Genomic DNA, 25,098 nt, shown 5'->3' with positions numbered 1-25,098 from the left:
AGGCGCCAGCCGTTGCAGCGGAAATGCTCCCGGATCTCGTGCTCGAAGACCTCCACGGGCCGGCGCAGCAGCTGCATCATGGACTGCACCACGCGGATCAGCGTCATCTCGTTGTAGCAGCGGCTGTTCTCGTAGCCCTCCTGCAGCCCCCGGTCGCTGTCGAAGCCCGCCTCGTTGTAGTAGGGCTCGTTCACCAGGATGAGACCTGCCAGGAGAACAGAGAGCGAGGGGTTAAGTTAAGGGAGGAACACCAGGAATCACCATCTCCTGCCAGTCCGCTCCTGCCAAGGGAGTCAAGATCAAGGGTCAAGTACAGGCCAGGCTGAACACCCAGAACCTGCAGGATGCAAAGGACTGGTGTTGCAAGGGGAGCAGAGTGTGATGAGGTGGGGACCTCAGATTCTACAGGGAGTGGCATCCACATTCCTTGGCTAGCAAGAACAGCCCTCTGCCAGCACAATGCAGAGGGCACACAACAACAGAGGAGGTCAAAAGAGCAGGAAGGGAAAGGTTCCATAGCTCCTTTCACTTCCCTCCTGCAAACAACCCCACAGACGCAACCAAAGCTTTTATTTTCCTCCTCCTCTTAATCAGAACAAAGGCCAGACTGCAGCTGCAGGCTTTGAGCTGGCCAGGTTCTACCCTATCCAGCAGAGTCCCATCAGACAGTGCAGTTCTGAGACACACAAGACTGTGACAAGTCACCTTTACCAAGATTTCTCTTTGCTTCTTCTGGTCTAATGAAATTACAGGTATGTAGCAACAGCACCAGCACTGCCAGGCTGCTGGCAGCCTGCCACAAGCTGCATTAGAGCTGGGTAGGTCATGAGTCTCTCAAAACCCAGGCAGCAGGAGAGATTTCCCCCTAACACCAAGTTGCTCCAGTAAAACATTTAGTATTCCACTTTCTAAATTTGGATCCTTGGCTTTGTAAACGAGAAAAGGCTTTTATTATGGTGTCCTTCCCCCACAGGAGGATACAGGTGGACTGTGGGAGTTCAGAGGAGCAGGAGTTGCCTCCAGTCACCAGGAACCTTTGCTCTGTGTCAAAGGTTTCTCATCACATGCCTGGGCTCCCTGCACAGAAAGTTGTCCACAAGGAAGTTATGTGATTCAGTCTGTCTGCTCCCAAACTGGATAGCACAGAGCAAAGCCCCATGGCAGGAAGCCCTGGGGCTCGTCTAGGCACACCCCTGATTATTCTCTGCTTTGGTAGGAGCATAAACACCAGCATCATGTGCAAAACATGCTCCATGTAGGATGGGCGGGTGACTCAGTGGGGATAAAAAAGTCCTGCAAACGAGGCCCAGTTTAGCAACTTCAACTAACTTTGGTAACTGGCTGAGGACACAGTGGTTCACTTTTGTCAGCTCAGAGTAACAAGCAGACAACTCTGTGCTTGGCTGCTGCAGTGAGAAGGGAAAGCATTGTGTCAGAGCCCTGGGATGCAGCCAGAACTCTGGGCATGAGAAAAGCTGGCACCTGCTTCCACTGCTCAAGTGGAGAGATAAGGACACTGCTTTGTCCAGCAAGGTGAGAGCAAAAGGCAGCACTAACCCAACTGGGGTGGCAGATCCCATTTGTGTGCCCCCCATAAGCCAACATCCCTTCCTCCCCCTGCCTTTTCCTGCCCCACAGGCTTGGCAGGACCATTTACCTTGGATGGAGATGAGTACTTGAAGGAGACTGGATTTACTGGTCCACCTTTCTGTCCCCTGAAATGCACACACAAATATATTAAAGGGCTAAAGCACCATCTGTTTGCTCTGTGACTCCTGTCAGATGAAGTGAGGCCCCTGCATTCCTGTTGCTGACATCCTGTGGCTCAGGGCAGGAACAAGGAACTGACTCCCCAAGCACGTGATGTGCTGCTGTCCCATCTCAACAATGCATCTCTCCGTTATTTTTTTCCAGCACCACACCCCCTCAGGCCAGCTCTGTCTGGAACGGTGTCACCTTACACACCAGCCAGCAATTCCAACCCCTCCCCAGCTGCCCTGTCCTGCTCAAAACCTATTTCTCTGGCTCTGCTTGTTCCAAGTCTCCAGCTGGACTTTGTACCATGCTACATGGTTTGTCCACAGCCTAACCCATGGGACGCACCCCATGCTGGTGTTGGCACCTCTGCTACGGCTGCTCTGACCACAGACTTCTCATTGAGGAAAGACAGTTGAGCCAAATACAGACCCAGAAAAAGCCAAACTACACCAGTTATCTGCTCCAGACACCTAAAACAGCCCAAAGCCCAAGCCATCCCAGCTCAAGCACCACCCAAGAGCAGATGTCAGCCAAGTCTGGTAGGAAGTGACTTGTTCCAAAAGCAGCCCAGCACAACCCCTGCTCCCCAGGCACAGGCGAATGATGGCATTACCTTGCCTATCCAGGTCCCCAGGAGGCTGACACACACTTTGCCATTGTCGTACAGGTTGGGATTCAGTCTCCCACTGCACTGGGAGAGGTAGCGGAAGAGAGGCGGGACAGCGGGGTAGATGTTGGGGAGCTGGATGTCAAAGAGGAAGAGGCCATCCTCGTAGGGTGTGCGTGTGGGCCCTTTGATAAGTGCTGAGAAGAGATCCTATGGGAAGAGGCAGGAGGTCAGGCACTGGGAAATACCCTCTTACCCTGGCAGGGCTGTATTTACATGGAGGGAGAGTGGGGATGTGATTGACTCGGCCCTTACAAGTGTCAGCTCAAGCAATGCATCTCAGGGTACCTTCCCCTGCCAGAAGCTGCACCCTGAGAGCAGAGTGAACCTTTGCATCTGAAGAAGGGCTTCAAGGATGGCCAAAAATCCCAAATTTGCTCCCTGCTGACACAGCCCCTCTCTGGCTGCCCGCCTGTCTTCCCACTCAGCACCAGGAACAGGCTCCCTGCAATCAGCAGCTCCTTGTCTGCCACCCTGACTCGGGGAATGCAAAAGCAGCCATTTTGGGTAATTACAACTCCGTTTCACATGCTGCACACATCCCTGCAGCTCTAATGCAAAGGATTAGGGCTAAGCAGGGAATTCCAAAGACAGGGATCAGGATGCTGAGCCCAGCACTACCACAGAGGCATTTGACAGCAGGCACTTGCCATTCGATCCTCAAAGGTTTTCACCATGATGCCATCAGGCAGGGAGGTGGCCAGCAGAGCCATCTCTTTCCGCACAGTGCTAAAGAACTTCTTGGCTTCTGGGGGCTGGAACTCCATTTTCTTGAAGGCATGGGAATCTGTGGGGCAAGGAAGAGAATGGGATTAACAGCCTGCCTTTGGAAACTGCCACAGGTTCCTCGTGAAGGCAAATCTACCCATGTGTAATATGCATCATGTGGAAAAGAGGAGTTAACCAGCTTTGGGGCTGAGCCAGGAGGCAGGAGAGATTATTTCCCACACAGTACAGCAACCACAACCTGGTCCCACACAACACTGTCCCTGTGGCCCAGCGAGGAGCCTTGTCCCACAGCTGCGACAACCCCACAGAGCAATGGCCTTTTCTCTGCCAAACCTAAGCACAGCTCCCCATTTTCCCTTGCCCACATCTGCAGCTTCACAACAGTTTGGCCACCCTTCCCTCCCAGGTGTGGCTTGGCTGGATTCTGAGCACCTTGGGCTCCACTGTCACCCATGTTCCACATAGCCAGATGCTCTTTTTTATTTCTGGCCATTAACATTGGTGCCAGTGAATAAGGACACTCATTCACCAAGGACACCCAGCACAAGAACACCAGCTGTTCCTGCTCTGCTTCTCAACCAACTCAGCCCTGAAAAAAAGCCTGAACAAATCCCGCAACTTGCAAGAAAATGTCTGCAGCCCTCTGACATTAGTTACCACCCTGGGAAAGAGGGAAGCACACTTCTGAGGCTTGGGAAGGTGCAGGAGTGCCTAGAGATGCTATCTAAAAGCCATGCTTAGGTCCCAGAACACACTGTGCTACAGAAGTTGGCTTAATTCCTTCTCTCCAGTTAATAAGCTGTGAAAATGACTAAGAAGAGAAGAGACAGAATCCAAAAGGTCTGAGGCAAAGGTTTTGGATAAAGAACACTGCGGGACAGCAGTGAAGGACTGAGTATCCCACACTCACCTGGAGCATATTCCAACACAGAGAACACTTCTCCCTTGGCACTGGTGAAGGTGACTCCAGGCTTGCCTCCACTCTGCTGGCAGAGCACTGGTGTCTCACTGGGCCACTCTGACCTCACTGGTGTCTGTGCCTCTGCTTTTTCTTCCTTCTTCTCCGTCTCTACCATGGCTTCCATCTTTTCCTCCTCAGCAATAGCCACATTATCCAAGGTTTTCTTTAGATTTTCCTGCAGCTTTTTAATATCATCCAAAAACTTCTTTTCCCGAGTGGGTTTTTCCAGTTCCACAGTTGGGGAGGTGGGAGAGCCAGTCAGCAGCTGCTCCACAGTCATATTTTTCAGGCTTTCCAAGATCTTGATGGCCTCCTTTAGTTCCCGGAAGCTCTTTGGGGCTCCATCCTTGCCAGCTTTGTCTGTAGCAAGATCTGCAACCGCCATAGCCACAGCTCCCTGGACTTGTTCTTCTACTTTTTTCACCTCCTCTGCTGCTGGTTCCTCAGGCTCAAAGTCCTCAATTTTTGGATGGTCATCTTCCATGAGGCCATTATCTGTCTCCCAGCTGTCACTTTCATCCTCCCACTCCGAGGAGGCCCCACTGGTGCTGCCGTCGACAGAATCGTAGTCAGACTCCTCGATTTCTGATTCAATATTGTACAAGTGCTAAAGGAGAGCAGAGTTACACGAGACTTAGGCTGAAGCACAGTTTGAGTTGTTTTTAAAAGCAAGTCATGAAAAAGGAGTTTCCATCTGGGATTGGCTGGGCTGTTTCAACCCATTCCATCTATACTGGCACAGATTATGAAACCACACAGCTCCATCGTCCATTTTTCCAACTATGGCCTTGAGGGTAAAACTAGGGCAAGTTCTAGGTGGGCTGCAGTCCTCCCAGTGTCTGGGATCCAGCCCTGGAGAGCAGGCAGCTGCCCCACAGCTACCAGGATGCCCCAGGGTTTCAGAACACAGAGCTCAGAAGGTATTTGGTATCATGTGAGGAGTTGGTATTTCTGCTTCTGCACCAGCAACTGTGTTGGCACAGAGCCCTGGTTTGGCTGCCTCCACACTCCGTCCTTCCACAGAGACAATGCTGGAACCAGCAACACATTCCCATAGCAGCTTTCCTCTCCTGTGGCACACAATGCTTGCCGACAGAGCCTTGCTAGGCTGCTTTAGCTGTTGTATGTGGCTACTGCTTAAAATTCAGCTGGGACAATGCAGCCTCACCCAAGTTGCTGAATAAGCTCTTACATAAAATGTTCTGTTCCCTCTCACTACTGGAAGCTGAACACATCCCCACTCCATCCAGCCTCACCTCCTACAACCTGCTTTTGCACATGCTTCGTCTCAGGAGATCTCTCTGCAGAGGTTTCCAGACCTCCTCCAGCTATAAGCACCAACACAGAACCAGGGGAGCAAGAACACCTTTACAGGGCTGTGTTTGCAGTCAAGATGGGAGCATTTCATCCACAAGCTTCTGACACTTGAGTGACAGCCCAAGAATCCTCCTAATCTTACAAGATATGACCCCAGAGGCTAAAGCACATGGACCCTCAGTCATCTTGTCAAAGCCTTCAACTGAACCAGCACTGTTGAGCCAGTCCTGTGCCACCCAGAGACAGGCAGCCAGCAGAGGTTAGCTGGGTTCAACACAAGTGACTGCAGGCAGGAAAAGCCATCAAAACTCACTGCCCTCAAAGCTAATCCAAATCTGAGTTGGAAAGTTAATTAGCCAGTTATGCCATCTTTATTTTTAGAGCTGTGAAAAAAGCACCCAGACAGCTCGTCTCTGGGCACATGGGCAGGCATTGATAAATCATGGTTTTACCAACTGATAATTCATGCTCCTGACATTTCCCCAACTCCCATAATTACGCAGATGAGCAGAATCGAAGGGACTGGCGTGACACAGCAGGAGCTGCTGCAGAGCCCTGGCACCGCAGTGTGAGAACAGCCCTTTGTGGAGCACGCATCAGACCTCTGATTGTGCCTGTGATCCAAGCACATGTGACAACAGGGGGAAGGGAGACAGCAGCCTGCTTTGTACGCCCCAGTCCACTGCCATAGTGCAGGCATTGACTATTCTACTGTAATTAATGCAGAGCTGCTTGGTTTAAAAAGGAATCTTGCTCAAGTACTTTGTACTCGCTAAGGCATCTCTGCAGTGGAGGCAGTGGTTGCTCTGCCAGTGACAGAATGGGATTCTACAGATGCAGGTTGTCTTGTATCTTTAGGCTGTCTGCCTTCATTCCAGGCAACGAGGAGAGAAGACAGGGGATGAAACTGTATGGGGAGTAGCAAGTATGAGTACAAGACAGTACAACAAAAGCCTTAAAAGAACCCAAGACAAATCAGCGGGGGGCAGTGGATTAGCAGTGTGGCTGTATCTGTATTTTTCAGCTTGCACTCAAACCCTTTCCCTCCCTGCCCTGGGATAAGATTTGAGTCTGATCCCTAGGTTAGCTAAGGTGACAATTTGTGGCTCTGGCCCAGCTTCTGAAGGAGTTTCTTCAGCCAAAAACCCCACTGTGGTGCCATTTCACAAGAGAGACAGAACATGCAATCGTCTTTCGGTGGTGTCCTGGTTGGGCAATGCACTAACCTGGGCTCCAGTCAGAACCGACGATCCCTGAGCTCTGCAAAGCACCGGGTGCTGGAGGCCAGGAGCAGGGCTGTGGGCAGAGCTGGGACCATGCAGTGCACTTGTGAAGGCAAAAAGAGCCTGCCCAGGCTCTCCTAATCACTAGATTTGAGAGCAGTAATGACCAACCAGTTGCCCAGACCTCCTGACAAAAGAAGGATTTTCCTCTGCTAACGGAACTGGGAAGCCACCCTATCACATGGAACTGTACCAATCAACGGAGCAAGAGCCCCATACCCAGTGAATCTCTCTACACACAGGCTTTAAATCCAAGTCTTGTCACTCAGCTAACAGTTACAGGGATATTGGAGCTGGAACAGGACCTCACCTGTGGCAGAATGATAGTCTTGGAATTGTCAGCCCACACCACTTCCACCTTACTGCTGACATCCACACGAGCCACCTGTCCAACCGAAGGCTGTGGAGACAAGAGTGGTTTGTCAGTTCCTTTTCTTGCCCAGGCACTTCAGTGCAGAGCAGGAAGGATTTGAGAAACACATTCCCCAGCTGGAGAACCACCTAGAGCAACACCTGCATCCTACGTACAGAAACCACACAACTCTGCCACGGAGGTGGGGAGAACTCCCCTCCACAAGCAGCAGGAGGGCTGGTCTGGCAGGAGATCCTGATCTCTGACAGGACCAGTGGCCTTTCAGTGCCAGCAAGGGGCAGGCCCTCCGTGGATTGGGGGTGCCCTCTAGTGGGGTGTCCTCAGCCCCCCCCAACACCCAGCACCACCAGGGGCTCCCCAGAGAGCACAGGCATGAACAAACAAGCCATGTTGTGCAGGGTGTGCAGCAAGGAGCACCTTGCCCTGCAGCCAGTTATTTAGGTCAGCTGAGCAGGCTGGGATGTGTTTCGTGCTGTAAGAGCCACACTACACCTTTTAACACTTTTTTAGGGCAGCAGGCTCAAAAGCTGGAGGTCCTTCCAGGGGTGTTTCCTCTACAATATAAATTCTTCCGTCTTACCCCAAGGAGATTAATCAGCTCAACAAAATTAACATGTACATAGCTCAGATGAAAACCAGAACCCCAGCCTTCTGTTGCCAAGTGAAACCGGTTTCATGACAAATCCACCTTCACGGTTGCTCAGGAGCCCACAGAATATCCTTTTATTACAAGTTACTCTGAAATCCTAAGCAAGAGTTTTATGAAAAGCCCTCAGGCATATGTTCAGTTCTTGTCTCAGCTTCACTCATGCTCTGCTGCAGACTGTCATCAAGGTCAAAGGATTTCAAGGTTACATCTCCACCAGACAGAGATCTGATGTGTTACTCATGACAGCAGGGGACACCAATACAAAAATCAGGAAGCTAGGGAGTTTAGGATGCCCATGTGTGGCCTAAAGCCTTCCTATCAACTTTCCCACGTGTCTCCACCAATACTTGGTGGCAATGTGGTCACGTCACTGTGCCCAGGACCCACCTCGTCCTCCTTGGCCGTGGCTCCGTCGGAGTTGCCGATGCGGATGACGATGTCGGTGGTGCGGAAGCGAAAGTCCGGGTGATCGGCGATGTCGTACACGCTCACATCCTCCTCCTCCCCGATCAGCTGCACCGAGACACAGCGCAACACTCAGCCCCAGGAGGCTGCACTGACCCCCAGAACACACCTTCGGCACTTCACAGCACTTTTCGTTTTATTTTGTCCCTTTTTCAGCTGCTCCCACAGCCTGCAAGAGGCTGCTAATGTCCCTTATTGTCACCTCATCCAGCAGCATGTCACTCAAGGCACAACAATGAAGGGAAGCAGATATTCTGTCTCATCTGCTCACCCTCACCTCAGGGTCCACATCACCATGATAAGGAGATGTGCAACCACAGTGTTTTATTCCCTTCTGAACACCCAGATTTCTCAAAGCAGTTCACTGGGGCCCACAGGGTAAGAGTTTACTTTTGAAATGATCCAAGGCAACAGGAAATATGACAAAAAACTTGTCATTTAATAGGAAACACCTTTCCTTTGATTTCTCCTGGAGAGTTAGGAGCTCACAAATTGTGAGAAATAAGTGGGGAACAACCCCAGGCCATGTTCTGCTTCTGCATGTAAAGGGCCCTGCTCAGTTATGACAGTGTGGTCTGGCAGCCTAAGACAAAGCAGTGTGGAGTCCCCCTCTCATCTCCAACTAGACTGCAGTCTATCAAGACTGTGGAAAGTACAGTACTCCTACAAATCCCAAGGAAAAGGCATTAGGGTGACTGTGGGGAATAGTACTATGGGCAGAGGCAAGCACAACAACATGCAATAGATAATCCTCTTTCTGTGAACCACGCAAAGACATGGGGCAGAAAAATTCTTATAATTAACTCAAGAAATTAATTGTCTGTGAAAACTTTAGCAAAACTCTTCATCCATACCAGAACCTGATGATACCATGAGATGTAAATTTCCTGCCTGGTCTTTGCTACCTCACAGACATCAACAAATAGGAAGCGACATCACCTCTAGCTAAGTCTCCCAGGCCCATGAGCACTGTTCCCTTCCTCAAGGACACACAATTAATGCAGAGCTGATTCCCAGGCTTATCTGTGTTTATCTGTGAAGCTTGTGTTATTTTGTGGCTGCTTTCTCTTAGCTGGTTGCAGCAGGCACTGGCTCCTGCACTTACCTCCACATCATCTCCACTGGGTTTCAGCTTGAACCACTTCACCACACAGGTACGGCCGATGTGGTCCCCGGACTGCACCACTCCATACAACCCAGGATCCTGGGAGCTCTGAGCTTTTGGTCACAATGGCAGGGAAGAAAACAGACAAATCAGGCAAAGGAGCACAGACTTTGCTCAGTGACTCAGGCTGTCAGCTCTTGGGTTCTCATGGCTGAAGCCTTCCATTTGTGAATGGCATGAGGAAAAACAGTTCTTCCTACACAGTGAAAATTGTTGCCAAACTAGAATGGTAGAGCTGGAGCTGACGGGTAACTTTAGTTTCCACAGACTGTGTGTAACCCAGACCAGTCAGACTATTACTCATCAGAAATGGCCACATAAACCAGTCTCTACTTATGCTAAGCCAGCTTTCCTGCTTCCCAGCCTGACTGTCTTCTGCTCCCCAATGCTGAAGGTCTACCCCTGCTAGAAAAGGAGCTGAGAGCCAGATGGTGGCATCAATATTTCATATCCAGAAGCTGTTACACTCTCCTTGAACTTGTCCCACGGCCCTCACTAGCATCACCAATTGGTTTGGGGAAGAGAAGTGATTCAAGAAGATGCCTCTGGATCCCAAAACTCCCCATGAAAAAAATGTAAGGGTCATGACAGATCAGCCATACAGAGAAAGCAGCCCAAGGTGAGCTATTTGTTTCTCCCCTCATTCTGTGATAGAGCTCAGAGCTGTTGACCCTTTCAAGGCGGGCAACCCTTGCTCTGCAGAAATACTGAAAATTCTAGTTTGGCTCTTTGTCATTTATTCCTTCCCCATCCTTCCTGTCATCATAGTTCAACTTTGGTATGTAAATAATGGTTCTCTGCTGCCATTCCTGCCAAGTCAGCTGAATCACTGCTGTCCCTGTCAGGTGCCCACCTCAACTGAGCACTAACAGCTACAGAGCACATTAGGGGATCCAGACTGAACAATACTTTGCAATTAAGAGCATTGTTTTGATGCCCAATACCTCTTTTGTCCACCACAAAATCGCCGGGGCAGAACTCGTTGTTGTCCAGATGATGGACAGGGATCAGCTCATTGGAGCGGATGTTTGTCTCCACGGTGCCATCCTGCCACATCACATCAGCTGAAGTCATCGTGGTCACCACTTCCACAGCAACCCTGGCAGCACAGAAAGGCACTGAGTTACCAAAGGGAACATCAGGGATCAAGATGGACCTCAGCAACACTAAGGCATGTGGATCAGCAGGCTGGGAAGCAAGTCAGGAAACCCCATGTAGAGCCCACGGAAGCAGCTACACAGCAGGCTTTGTTTTGATGGGTTCTCAATTGCCGCAGATGTTACACTGCTGAAGGAGGACTGACTTTCCAGGGAGCTCCTGCTGAGCTCACTTCTATTCCTACAGAGGCAAATTAGCATCTACCAGCACCCACTTTCTGCCCCTGACAGCAACATCACAGGAGCTTCAAATAGTCTGAAACTTGAGATCATCTCCACTGGAGCACCTTCCAGCCTGACAGCTCTGAGGAGTCTTTGAAACTAGAAGAACACATGACTGGAAAGATAAATCATCACAGCCCTTCCAGAGAGAAAACAACAAAACAAAAAGAAAAGAGGCAACACACTGAATGTGGGCAAAGCAAAAAGGATTTTGTTTAAAAGAGAAAAGTGTCCTTCCCAGTGGTTCAAACATACACATGTGTCTCTGCAGCTCAGAGATTAAACCCAAACATGCCATAGTGTACCACATGCTGGTTCTCTGCTATGGGGCTTGACAGGGATGCTTGAGGAGGCAAAGTGCTTGGGGCAGGAGGGACAGACTAGCTGGACACTGTTCTAATGAGCCCTCCACTAATTTAGTCTCTCTTACAGCACAGAACAAACCAAATCCCATGACTTTAAATCTTCACTTTACACAAGTGCTGGATTTATGCTCATTTCAGAATCAAATCTGAAGATACAATAGGCAAATACAGCTGTTTGCCCCCAGCCTTCTTTTTACAAATGTCAGAGAAATATTTTTAAGATGAAGTTTTTAGTAGGGCCAGCAGTCAACAGCAGAAATTATTAGAGAAGGGTCTGTAACAGGCCAAGTGTGTGTGTGACATGCAACAAGATGGTTTCTGGGGGACACAGGACATGCAGCTGAGGATGGGAGTGGAAAGGCTGAGTAAGGAAATGAAGCAGTCTCGTCTGCAGCAGTGTATGTGGCTTCAAACAAAAATCAAGACTTGATGTTAATAAAAATCCCCGTATACCCTCACTAAAAGATATCCAGCGGTCTGTGCGCTGCACAGAGCTGCAGCAGGTCACTCACTGATGGCAAAGTCACATGCTGAGCTGGCCCCTGCAGCCAGAGCTGCCCACGAGCTGACACATCACATGTGGTGACCAAATGCAGGCAGCCCAAGCGCTCGGCATTTCTCAGCAGTGCCTGGTAGAACATCTCTGATGGCCTCAGCACCTCAGAGAAATATTCAACAGCACTGGCCCCTCACACTGAGCCGTGCCCAGCTGCCACAGGCACCCTTCACAGCATCAGCTGGGGGCTCTCAGTCTGTGCTGGAAAAGCCTCTATTTCCTACTCTCTGTCTCATGTTTGTCTCTGCATCTCCTTGTACTGAGTTGCCCAGATCCAGCACCAGAATTTCTTGGGGCTGCCACAGGGATTTCTCCCCACTGCCTGTATGGTGCAGGGAGCCACCAGGTGCTCTAGCTAAGCTCTCTTTAGCAAAACCTTCAGTAAAACAGAGACATTCAGTGGGGGAGTGAGACTTGAGGAGTGAACCCAGGATCCGTTCCCAGGAACTCTATCACACACTCCCATTTTTTCTCACTTGGATACTGCTCTGCTGGGCACTGTGACCTTCAAATCGAATTTCTTCAGAACTCACAAGGACTACAGGAACCACTCCCCTTGCATACAGGCAAAGCTAAATACCTACACAAAACGCGAATGAAGTTCATGACATTCTCAAACTGCTGGATCCCTTGAATACTGATAATGTCACTTTCCTAGGAGAATTCTCACATGTTCTCTTGCGCCAGTTGATGCAGGATCTGTACACAACTAAGCAGCCCAGGGAAGCCAACAGACAAGGCAGACCACTTGTCAGACATCCTTGCATCCCATGAAAACAGTTTAAACACTCCTAAATTAAAAGCAAAAGCTGCTGAGATCCAGTTTTATCTAGAAACGGGCAGATACACACAGTGCTCCCTTCCCCAAGCTACTGAAATTAATTCCTCCAAGGCTCTCAAGAAGTGAGTGCAATTTGTTCATTAAAAAACTCTAATATTAAGAAGTATACTGTCAGCAAAAATTGCACATCTCTGCAGAGCAGGGTGAGGATAACAGAGACCATGGCAGCACTACCACCTGCCAGCCCAGAGCTCTGTGCTGTTCTGGAGACAGCTCTCTAGGATAAGCTGTCCACTCCACGGTCTGTCCTCAGCCTCTCTGCAGCAGCTGCCAATAAGGTAACCAATTAGTGTCATGTTGCACACAGAGCCCAGCACAGCACAGATATGCTGTCGATGCCCTGAGGCACAGCTGAAACGGAATAGCATCAGTGTCACATCACGTGGCCCCAGTTTCACCAGAAGCTGGACTCAGACCAAGCTGATTCCACACAGGCCACTGCACAGTCATCACAAGATAATCACTGGCAGTTACTACCAGGTGGTGCCCAAACTCACCATCATCCTGCACCCCAGTTCAGGTGGTGCTTCACATCTGAGCACTTGGGCAAGGGAGATTTTGGCAATTGCACGTGGGTGTGGAAATGCAGCTCACCTGTCTCCCGGCTTAAACTCTCGTGAAACCTTGGTCTTCTTCTTCTTGTGCTTCCTCTTCAAGTTTTTGATGGAAAGAGGAATGCTCTTCTTGCGGCAGGTGCCGCTGCCACTCTGGGATGAGGCAGTGGAGCTAGCAGAAGAGGTGACAGAACTGGTGTCATCGGTGTCATCAGCTGCCTCATCATCAGCATCCTGCTCCATGGACTGAAGCCGGTAGTCAGGCAGCCCCTCATCCTTCAGGAGAAAGGGAGGCTGCTGCTGCCGTGCTGCTGCTCCCCCTTTCTCCTTCCCTGTTTCTTCAGGCTGCTCCTCCTTTCTCTCCCCAGGACTTGGTGCACTGTTGGAAGAGTCATCCAGCTCACACTTGGAATCAGGCTTAAGCTCTTCTGATTTTTGGTCAGCAGCTGCAGCAGACTCTTTGTCAGGGGCTTCACTGGTGCTCTGAGACTCCGGAGAGCACGACATGATCTTCACGATCTGTTTCTTCAGCAGCCGCCTCACCTGGAGAGAGCAGATGTGGGTCAGAGCTGGGCCTGAACACTCAGCAGGCTGCCAGCCAACCTGGGGAATGCTCAGCTTTGTGCACCCATGGGGCTCTGCATATTTCACCTGCACCAGAGCACTCTGCAAACCAGCATCTCACACTGCTCTGCTCAGGAGCAGCAGTGCACTAGCCCACAGAAAGTGAGCTTTGCTCCTTCAGCTTATTTTAAGCATGTTTTGAACTGTTTTGTTATGGGAGGTCACAAGAAGCTGCACAAGTTAATCTGTGTAACAGGCACAGCCATGCAGGGAGGTCACCATCTACACACTGATGACATCCTGTTATTCTAGGAACACCATGGCTCCACAGCCAGCAGGTACAGACCATAGCATGACTCACTTGGCCTAGGAAGCAAAAACAATTTCCTTGTTTCACCACAGCCAAGGATTTAACTGAACATTTCAGCTCCATGAGAATGCTAAGGAAAACAACATATTTTTAAGTCCCAGCTGTCAGAGCACACTTGACCCCTGCAAGGTGACACCTCTGTGTTGAGGCCCTGTTCATGCTCTCTCAAGGTGTTAGCTGCCTGCTTCACCCAGTGCAGTCAGACTGCTCCACAAGGTGACTCCTCTGCTGGCAACAACAAGCCATTACTCTTCACAACCACTTCAGGAGTCACATTTCAGACCACATGACTACCAGGAAGATCTCTGCTTTAAAAGCCACAGTGACCAGAAATGCTTAGAGCAGTCGATAGCTCCCTCAACCCCTCAACTCACCTTTTTGGCAACTGACCCTTCACCCAGGACACAGTTCCTCTCAGGACATTCACAGGTGATTTTTGCAGGTTCCACTTTGTCTGGGAACACGTAGAGGCACCTTTCTCCAAGCTGCCTTTGGGCATGGTCAAAGCACCCCAGGCGCTTTACCCTGGCAGAACAGGAAAGCCATGAGCACAGAACAGTAACAGAACCCAGCAGTGCCCATGGCCTTCACAAGGCTGGCATGGCCTCACACCAACAGTGCTGCTTCAGGGGTGGCACAACACCACACTAAATAATTTCCAGGCACACAATTCTAAAGGAGAAGCAGGAATCTCACCAGGGACTGGGTGGGGATACAAAGGGTTTGGATGGGACGTAAGTCACTCCTCTCCCTGGAGCTCCCCCCCTCCCCCCAGAGAGCCGCCAAGAGATATTTGGGTTTCTTTTGCTGTCATTTGAAAGCCACTCCCCTCCAGCACATGAGCCCCAGCCAGGACCCACGCTGACAGTGCTGTTGCTCATCTGACTTGTCTTTTGAGCTTTCCCAGCCCATTCTGGCAGCTGCAGCCTGCAGAGGGCACCAGTTACTGCCTCAGTACCAGCCTTGGCTGCAGCCGCACCCCTGAGCCCCACCCCAGCCCCACACGGAGATGCAGCCTGCTCCAAGCAGGAGTGAAAGGACAAGGGAAGAAGGAAGCTGCTGCCCGACACCATTCTATGCACCTGTCAGCTGGAGGGAACTTAGCATTAGTGGGATGCTTGCCCTCGTCCTGGTAACTCAAGTGTCTGCTAAACTAATTCAGAAATTGTTATCTTGCATTTTTGAAGCTCTGGCATATGCAGGTATGCAATACAGAAAAAAACCCCACTGGAAACGGCAGCATTGTGTCTCTTGGTAGGCCTGTCACCCACAGCCTGTGCAGGGCCTGGGTGCTGGGAGTGAGAAGGGGTTTTCAAGGGATCTCACCTGGACAGCTTGTCCTGGCTGATTATCGAGGGAGGAGGGCTCACACTGTCAGTACCTCCAGGACAAAAGCTTTTAGTGATCCAAGTAACCTTTAGTTCTACCACCTGTACCTACAATGCAATGACAGAAAAGGCAATTTAACTTTTCAGAGACTTTCCCAGACCAGTGTCTCAGATCTGAAAGTTTACACAGAGGAAAGCAGCAAACCTGCTTTTATCATTTAATATGGGCAAGTGCAGTTTCACCACATCCAGGACAACTCCAGTGTCCCCACAGCCTGACTCCTGACAATGCAGAGATTCTACAGCTTTTAGCTTCAAGGAAAGACAAGTGGCTTGGGAAGGAAGTTATGCTACATATAGATCAGCAGTACAATGTCACATAGAAATATGGTAATGGATTTGGAGCTGCTCCTTCTTTAACCCAAGAGTCAGCAATATTTCTCCCTTTTTGGACAGCATGCAGCATTAAGTTTCAATAGAAGATGTGCTCCTACTACCCATAATGATCAGCAGTACTGCCCTCTGAGTGTACTGACACGTGATCACTTTACAGGGTTCTAGCAGGGACCCTTGCTAGGATGCTCAAAAGTCCTGCCAGTGCCCAATGAGAAATTTGTCACCACAGCCACGGCACATTTGCTCTTGGGAGGTTACCATGGCAAGCTGACTCTGCTCCAAACAGCCAGCCTGGGACTGTGCTTGGCAGAAGGTGGCCATGTGTCAGGGTGTCAGTCCTTACCTCTTCCACCACCACTCTGAACTTGCTCTTTGTGCTCAGAACAGGCTTCACACCTGAGAGCCACTGCACACTGGAGAACACTTTAGATGGCCCGATGAGGACTTGTCCGGGATAAAAGCCGTATGAATCATCAAAGAAGAGACCCTGTGGGGGAAATGGAGAAGAGAAAAGCAGCATAAAGGACTCCAAGATTTAATATTCCAGCATTTCCCTTCCATCTTTTGTGACCAGTAAAATTAACTATAAAGGTAAAGTCTGCAAGATGCCCATCTCCTGTAGCTCATCCTCTCCTGAAGGCAGCCCAGCAGTTCCTATAGCAACCTGCTCTGTCACATATTCAGACAGGACCAGGACTTGGTGCAGGAGAAGCAAAGGTACTTGTAAGAAACAAAAGATGCCTATTTCCACAGAGAGGTTCTCACTAACAAGGTAGCCCAGATCAGCCGGGCAAGGACATCTATCTCTCTTCCATGCTCTAATTCAACCACCTACAGCTTTCAGAGGCAGAGTGTGCCTTCACTCCTCTGTTTGTCAAATTAAGTGTGTATTATTCCTGTCTCAGGTGGATTAGTTAATATGACAGTTCTTTGAAAACAAAAACAGGACAGTAAACACAACAACTGCTTTCCTAGAACTCCTTCCCACTGATACTGAGATTCAGTGTGGGGGCGGACAGAGCAGTTTAGGGTAGATAAAATACTGTGCACAAAACTGCATCGAGTCTTGTACTTTGTCAGAAGGGATAAGAGCAGCGTGACAAGATCTAAGTCAGGTAAGCACCTAACACACAGCAATTCTGAGCACAGCATCAAGAGTAACGCTGGAGACAGCCTGTGATTCAGCCCAAGCTGTGACTCCCCAGAGGACTATGTACTCTTTAAAGGCAGCCTGACTCAAAACAAGCCATCTCAAAATCGGGTAACCAGAAGCTGAACGTTGCTACGACATCTATTTAGTGAGCAGAAAACCCACTGCACAACCCAAGTAGCAGAGACTGAGGTACTGGAGAACATTGAGCGACAGACCACTCCTTCTGTGTACAAAACCAGAAAACCACAGCAGCACATCCTATTGAACTGATATTCCATTTACTCTTCAACAAGCTGCCATCAAGTTTCAGCAGAAGTGCAGTTTTAGATCAAAGGGACCTTTGCTTTGAAGGCTAGGAAGGAGAAGAGCTCAGTGCTTTGCTAGTTCCTAAGGATCACACGTCATCCTCCGTCATCTCCCAACACTGCTGCCAGGAGTGCAGCAAGGCCCTTTGGAAGAACAAGCAAGCTGTCATCAGCCTTTGAAGGTGAGAGAGGTTAGGTCCCACCACACAGCAAACTGTTTTGCCCAAAAGCCAGCAAAACCTTCCCTGCTACGTGATTTGGAAAATGCCACTATGGTGGTGGGGCTCCATTCAAAGCATGCCATGGACTGCGGTAACAAGAGACATTATTTTACATGATCTGAAAACCTGCTTCTAGCAGAACACCTGTTAAACAAAATGCCTTTTTCCAGAAGAGGAACAGTTTTTGAAAGCAGTAAATGGAGTAAGAGCCTTTAGAAGCATGTGCAGATAGAAGGAGCAGTGAGTGAACTGCCTTGACACCAGCCATCTGACAGCACATTACACAAGCTGTTTACACAGAAATCAGTTGGATGTATTCATTGTAATACCTCCTCAAAACCTGCTCATTACTAACATCACCTTTAAACTGTTACTGTTTGTGATACACCATTTAATTCTTAGGATTAATAAATGCCTACAAATTTTGCCTTCTCCTTCCCTCCTGCACAAAGAAGTTTCCAAGACAAAGTTGATCAGAAGGACTCCTCAGGAGACCCAGCTGCTCACCGAGTCACTGACGTGGGGACAAACGTCATACAGCTTGGCTCCATCTTCCGTGCTCATGGAACACCTGGAAAGCAGACAGGAGACAGACTGTCACATTCCCAGAGCCATCCACCCCAAAAGCAAACAGCACCCGAGGGACTGACACTGCCTGAGCACGTCTGGCCACGCACCCAGCAGTGCATCACTGAGCTTTTATGGTCCGGAGAAAAACTGGTTATAGACAAGCTGTAAAAGCATTAAAGGTATCTAAAGGTCACATTCAGCATGTAAAAAACCAAGCTAAGTAACAGGCTGGGTGCTGGACAAGATCTGTCTGCTGCAAAGGTCCCATTTGTTGCTCACACCATGCTGGGAACTAAAGGCAACTTGGGCATATTTTCTTCAGTAATAGCTTCATTTCCAGAGTGAGTTCTGGTGGCATTTCAAACGATTCATTAAGAAGAGGTTTTGCAAAAAGTTACCTCACTTTCCACAGCTGTGCAGGAGCTGGTACAAGATTCCAGGCAAGGTTTTAAATTGCACCAGTAACTGCAGGCATTACAGATAGAGATGTGTGGCTATTTTTCACTCCCAGTTTAACATACACCTAAGAACCTTCCAGCCTGGGTTAACTGCACAGTAACACAGTCAAACTCTTAGATGCATCCACCAATCATCTCACATTACTCACTTCTCCTAGGCTCAAAGCTGGCTGCAGGATTGTGGATTTGATTGTTGTGTTTTAAACATCAATGTCAACACTCAATTTACAAGACAGATGGGTTATTCCCCAGCTGCCAGGCCCATACGCCTCTTGGCCCTCCACTGGTTCCTTCCTTCCCTTGCATCAAGAGTTTGCTGGATAAGACAGGCCACAGTAGCAGAGTGGATGTAGTGAATTCACACGGGTTAGCACACAAGTCACTGTCTCACATGCAAGAGGAACAGAATTCAGATCTTTCTGCTGGCTTTGCAGAAATTTCACCAAATATTTCTTTCAGTATCTCTGGTTAAATCCTTCTCTAGACTTTGGATTGTGTTTTCATTTATAAAAAATTCAGTGAAAAAGAACAGCTGTTCTATCTTGGGCTGCTTTTTCATCTGTGATAAAAACCACTAGCCTGCAAGTTTCCAGAATTTCACAGACCCTTTTTTTAAGGTAAGAATTCCTCCTGCAGCACTCCTACTGAGAATTAGTCTGGAACAACCACCCATCTTAAACAGCTACTTTTGCAGAGGAGAAGCACAGTTTAAAGACCAGTGTGCTTTAGTTCTGGAGCACTGATCTGCTGGGAATAAAAAAAATTGTCGCCTTTCAGACTACAGATTTTCCAAAGGGCTGTCAATGACTTTCAATATTTTCAGAGAAAGATGTGTTCTCTTGCTCTACATCTGAAGATTATGCAAGCAGATAACTTATCACTATGTAAATGAAGCCCAAACTGTTTCTTGTTCTCACAAAACAGATCAGGATTGTGAAAGCCAGAGGGGACAGTCTTCCACAGGAAGGAGAGAAGTACCTGGCACCATTGGAGAGCTTGAGGATAACTTGGTTCTTCAAATCATAGACCTTGCCCAGCCAGCAGTCATAGGCGATGTAGTCACCATACATGAAAGGCTGTGATGAAAACAGGAAACAAAACCTTATAAATATCAATTGTTGTAGCTGGAGCCAATTTTCATCACTAAGACTAATTTTTCATCCCAGAGGAGCACACATCCTACTGTCTTCCCACAGGCTGTGACTTGGGATGAGTTACGACATTCCCGCTCTTTACTCCCAAATTTTCTTTCTCTCAGAGGAAAAAGAACAATGAAATCCTACCCCACCTGGTCTCTGGAAATCACCTACCCACTCAAAGAGAGAACCAGATATGTTTGAGACTGTTCCAGCTTAACAGAAATCTGCCTGACTCATCTCAGCATTTTTATAGCCTGTTTAAACAGCAGTGGTGTCGCAGCTCAGCAGCTCTGGGCCACAGCCATGGGCTGCCCTGGTCAGGTTGCTACACCAGCTTTCCACACTCAGTGCAGAAGTTCTCACAGAATTTAATGTCAGTTAGCCCTTCAAAACAATTTGGTCTCAGCAATGTGATGAGAAACACAGAACAGATGGGGAGATGAGGAGATGCTGCATCATCTTCTCCCAGGGAGGCTGCTTGCAGCAAGTTTAAAATAAAACCAAGCTGCAGATGCATCTTGCACAACATGGATGCTTCGTCTTCAAGACAGATTTGAAGTACAGCAGCATCCCTCCAAACCACCAAGCCCTGGCTCCCATGTGGATTTTGGCTGTGTTCTCACCCAGATATGCTGCAGGTCTTTGCTGTTGACAGGGTAAAGGATGCAGTTGGTTCCCACCAGCTTCACAGCACACTCAATGTTGACGTCAATTACAGTTCCACACTGACTGTCCTGAAAACACAAAGGGGAAAAAGGGTTTGTTACCTAGGGGAGGTCCTACATACAGATGTATGTGTTTTGTAGAAGTCGTAAGTGAAGAGACAAATAAATTTTAAAACTAAACCCCCTCTTACCCTTCAAGTCCTTGTTCTGCAAGGGCATTTCACAAAACACTATGAGAGCTCAGAAGGTGAGGTCACTATTACAGACCTGTAGTGTTTTCTTCCCAGTTAGAAGTCTTTCAGTTAGAATTTGAAATGGCTGCTAAAGCAGAGAGTCCTGCACCTGGTCAAATAAGACCTTACTAAATCAGGTGATTAGTATTTACTTGCTTTATAATCTGCCTGGCTCCCTGCTCTGTTCAACTGAGTGAATCTCTGCAGCTCCACAGGACCAATGTGCAGGTACTGCTCAGTCAGCAAAGGCAGGGGTAGATCAGCAACAAAACAGAAATTCTTTAAAGCTGTTCTGACTTTAACTCACATAATTTTGCAGGACAGTATAAACGGCCTTTATTTTGTGCCATACTGAAAAAAAAAAAAAAATCTGGCACCTTTGGTCAAATTTCAAGGTTTGCAGCCAGATAATTTACAGTTGGTCTAATTATAAGATGGTTTGTCATTATCTCTCTCACTTTTTAACGAAGTTTTAATCTTTTTTGTCCCAAAGAAAAGAAGGCATGCTGTCAGGAGCCTTCTGGGGGCAGCTTGGCAGGGAGCACACAATGTGCACGCTGCTCACACATATGGTGGAGGCCTTCAAGGAAGGGCTGCTAACCCAAACACTGTCAAAGGCAGCAGCTGCCGGGGCCTCCTGACAGCTGGGACAATCGATATTCTTATTTATTAAAGACCACAAGTCCATTATCAAAGCTGACTGAGGGCCAGCATGGCAAATGCCCTGGTATGAGCTGTCCTTATCTCAAACATCAAGGTCTCTGCTCCAGCAGAACTTGAGCACAACACTCAAAGGGCTTATATCCTGCAAGAAGTGGATTTGTTTGCTCAGTTCTGTTCTTTCAACCCCGGGAAGTTTTTAGTCAGGGCTTTCACTCAAAGAGCCCTGGGCAGCCCTTGTGGGAATTCAGAAGTTTGCTGGTGTTCAACTCATTCAGTTTCATCTTGAGGATGAGCAGTTGGAGCAAAGACAGTCCTGGGTAATTCCTGGACAGGCTGCTCAGCCCTTTTAGCTGGCTTGCTTTCCACCTGCCTGCTGGTAGTCCTCTCCTCACACCACACCAGCCCAGTGCTCTGCAGCCCCGAGGCTTCCAAGACAATGGGACAGGAGAGTAGGACCTGCCCCAGGTTGAGCTGTGCCAGCACAGCCAGGAGGGCTGGGAGAGCCAGTCTGGCAGACCCCAAAGCAGCAGGGGCTCATTCCCTCCAGCTGCTCCACATACCACTCCCATTCCTTTCCAGAAGGGCTGGGAAGCAAAGGGAGCCTTTCCCAGCTTCAGCTCCATCACAACAGACTGCAGCTAAGCTTGTTGCCTGCACAGGCTGCCAGGAAAGAGCCCAGCAGAGCTGTACCATCACTCTCACCTGAAAAGGGTTGGCCAGAACTACACTGGCTTCACAACAGCTGCTGCCAGCACGATTTGAGCCGTGGGATGAGTGAGGTCTGCTCAGAAGTGGCACCTGCTCAACAAACCCACAGCTTCTCCAGGCTACAGCACAGCCACCTGCCCTGCTTTTTCTCCAGAGTAAGCTAAAAAAAGTATACCCACACCATCCTCTGGCTGTGCTTTGCAGTTCAGGCCCTGTGTTTTAGTCTGTTAGTCAGAACCAAAAAACACTCAAGAAGCAAATTCCTTGCCCTGCACTGCGCATTTCAGAATTAATTTTTCCTTTATCAGCAGCCAACATGACAGCAGCTCTGAGACAGGATACAATCCAGCACCTGTGATTTCTGTGGATCACATTGTCTCTTGGTCTAAAATCCCTTTAATGGATGGTGAAAGTATAGCAAGCAATAAAACCAGGACTGGAGTCACTGATGTATGCCAACACCCTCTGTCTGTTCTCGGAGTTTCCCCACGGAGAAGGTACCTGCACCACCCTAAAGGTGCCTCCCACCTAACACAGTTGGGTGCTATTTGTCATGGCCAAAAGCAACAGGTTTAGCTCAGCTCGCTTCTCCTTCCAGTTATAAAATGCCTGAGCAAGTGCAGAGCCCTGTCTGTGGTTAGGACAGCAGAAATCAATGTTGTGAGCAACCCCAGGACCTACAGGGCTGTTGAGTCACAGTTCTCCTCCCTCACATGCCACTGAACCTTCCTTTATTATGAGTTTATTTACTTCCCTGTCACATGAAACATTAGCCTGCACAGAGGCAGATTTGAAGGCTGAGGGGTTGTGCTGAATCACTCCGAGTTTATAGCAGCACTCAGCAGTGCAGTCCCCAAAAGAGACATTGCCAACTTGTCTCATCTTCCACAGCAGGTCCTCAGCCTGGCACAGCTCAAACACACCCATCCTTTCATTAGCTGATCTCACTAAGGGAGGGGCCAAATGAAACCAGCTGACATTTCACAGTTCTGTTAACAAAAATCCATTTCCATCAACCCCAACAGCAGAACTGGAAAAGGGAGGGGACTGAACTGAGTGAGGAGAGCTGATGGGTTCAAGCCCCACTCACTCCACAATTAAATGCACTCCCTAGACCTTCTTCCAGCTGCTTCTGGTACCCTGACATCATGCACCACACTGAGTATTTAAGCAGTGAATGGATTCCTTCCCCACCAGAGACAAGGCTTTAAGGCAGAACAGCAAACTCTCCTCCCAGAGTGCAGCAGCTCTGGAAACATAGCCTTCAATCCCGTATCTTCTATCTCCCATCCTTCTTTTTCCTCAGCAATTTTTTTTCTAAGAGCATCTTTACACCACCCTTACTCCTTTGTTTAAAAGGGACAGCATAGCCCAGCATCCTTTGAAGCAACAAAATCCAGGTGTCTGACAGATTACAGACCTACTTCTTACCTTTTCCCCAAATTAGCATATCACCTGGAAAAATTAACTCTGCCACTTTTCCTGCTTCTCATCCAGCTGGATTAGACTTTCAGGCCCAACTGTATTCAGTGAAAATGATCTCATTTTATGCATTTCCCCCTGAAGCAGTCTTTCCCCACACTCAGTGCTCGATGAGAAGCACATGGATTTGAGTCAGCTCTCCTCTCTTGAGGAACAGAGGATTTCAAGTCCTTCCCGCTCAAGGTTAAAAACAAGCCCTAAAAGACTGTGTTGAATACAGAATAAATTCCACATTCTCCATTTGCCAGGCCAACTGGTGCAGGGCAACCATCCCACATCCTGAATTTGGCAGGCTAACACTTGCAGGTTTTCTATTTTAAATGCTCCTGTAATTTTTGGAATATATCTGTTAGCAGGTGAAGGTTTTCTTTGGGATAAAAGGGGTTTATTGTTCAATTCACCACTAACATTTAAAACATTTGAGGGTAAGAAATTGAGTTACAATCTCACCATTCCATTAATTTAAAAAATGAAGTTACTGGCCACAAGGGTCAAGCAAATATCATTATTTGAACATGCAAATGGACAAAAACAAATGTGCAAGACAACTGCTGGGTACATATATACCAAAACATGTGCAGCAAGCCAGGGGAGCCAATTTCTGCTCAAATGAGAATGGAAATTGCAAACAAAAGCAGCACATCCATGTTTGCCAAGAGGAGAACAACCTGCTGTCCTGAAAGCTTAAAATGAATTTAAGAAGCACTGGATAGCAAACAATTGAGAGATAGGACTCAAAGTATCCCCCTGAGTGAGAAGAATATACTGAAGGCTCCAGCTGTGCCAGGTACAACACTGTGAACAGCTGATAATTCCATTTTCTACCCGTTCATTGTTTTGGATTGGAACTCTTTCATAGAGCTGCAGTTTTAGAAGGATATCTTGACTTCAAATTTCCATTTCAAACAACCATTAAATTTCTTGAGGAAATACTTTGCTTCAGCAATTTTCAAATTATCATTCAAGCTTTTCATTCCTTTTTTTTTTCCTTTGTAATGTTCTGTGAAAAAGGGGTGGGTTTACTTTTACTAATTGACAAAAAAAGGCTTCATTTAAAAAACCACAAAAACCCAAACAAGGCAGCCAGGTCAGAGAATAGCTTTCTCTATCCCTGCACCAGGCTGCACACCATGTGGTGCAACTACAGCAGTTAGTGGCCAGCTGCTTCCTTCATCACAGCCTTGGTAGCCACATTGCTGGAAGCAAGTCAAGAGAAGATAGAGGCAAGCACATGGCAGGGCCATATGGCTCAGGGTTAGAGGTTAGCTCTGAGCCACAGCAAGAAACCACCAACCCTGCTGAGCTCCTAAAGACAGCACATCCCATCTGATCATCGATACCCAACCACCTCCCCAGTATTCCCCATACAAACTCCGAATCCACACATCTCCGATAGGCACAAGTGCCATACAACTGCAACAGAGTGGCTGGGACACAGAACAGCATCCAGAAAGAGCAAAGGGAACACTTCTCAGCTGCTGTTTAAGAACCAGCTTGCTTTCTGTCCACCTAGCTGTGTTGGATGCTCCAGCAGTGTTGGGTTTGCTGTATTTCTGGGAGAAGCTGGAAAAGATGCTGCTTACTGTAGACTGAGAGGTGTGTCTGAATATATTCCCTTTAAGTTCTCTACCAGAGCACACAAAGGCAAAGGCAAGCAGCAGAACTGGGATCTGCCCCCACTCCAACCTCCCTGTTAGGTCTGGGAGAGCAGGTCCACTGTCCCCACATCTCAGAATGGATTAATGTAAAACTTTAAGAATGGCAGGGTAGACAGGCTTCTT

The 25,098-nt window shown here is 48.5% G+C and overlaps 1 protein-coding gene across 1 annotated transcript in view; it reads right to left on the bottom strand.

Moving 5' to 3' along the window:
- UBE2O (ubiquitin conjugating enzyme E2 O) overlaps window positions 1-25,098 on the bottom strand; it is a 60,166-nt gene that overhangs the window by 3,511 nt on the left and 31,557 nt on the right. Inside the window, exons 3-18 of the mRNA XM_008640622.2 lie at window positions 20,190-20,300; window positions 19,406-19,503; window positions 17,907-17,970; window positions 16,064-16,207; window positions 15,323-15,432; window positions 14,371-14,521; window positions 13,103-13,605; window positions 10,312-10,466; window positions 9,308-9,420; window positions 8,125-8,250; window positions 7,026-7,115; window positions 4,065-4,722; window positions 3,076-3,212; window positions 2,372-2,575; window positions 1,658-1,715; window positions 5-205 (exon numbers count right to left, since the gene is read on the bottom strand). Coding sequence (XP_008638844.2) covers window positions 5-205; window positions 1,658-1,715; window positions 2,372-2,575; window positions 3,076-3,212; window positions 4,065-4,722; window positions 7,026-7,115; window positions 8,125-8,250; window positions 9,308-9,420; window positions 10,312-10,466; window positions 13,103-13,605; window positions 14,371-14,521; window positions 15,323-15,432; window positions 16,064-16,207; window positions 17,907-17,970; window positions 19,406-19,503; window positions 20,190-20,300 — 2,923 coding nt within the window. The remainder of the gene's footprint in view (window positions 1-4; window positions 206-1,657; window positions 1,716-2,371; window positions 2,576-3,075; window positions 3,213-4,064; window positions 4,723-7,025; window positions 7,116-8,124; window positions 8,251-9,307; window positions 9,421-10,311; window positions 10,467-13,102; window positions 13,606-14,370; window positions 14,522-15,322; window positions 15,433-16,063; window positions 16,208-17,906; window positions 17,971-19,405; window positions 19,504-20,189; window positions 20,301-25,098) is intronic.

Source organism: Corvus brachyrhynchos, unplaced genomic scaffold (assembly GCF_000691975.1).
Source record: "Corvus brachyrhynchos isolate BGI_N302 unplaced genomic scaffold, ASM69197v1 scaffold148, whole genome shotgun sequence".
NCBI classification, from domain to species: Eukaryota; Metazoa; Chordata; class Aves; order Passeriformes; family Corvidae; genus Corvus; species Corvus brachyrhynchos.
Note: the sequence above shows the minus strand (reverse complement) of the source record. Positions and strands in the feature narration are given on the sequence as shown.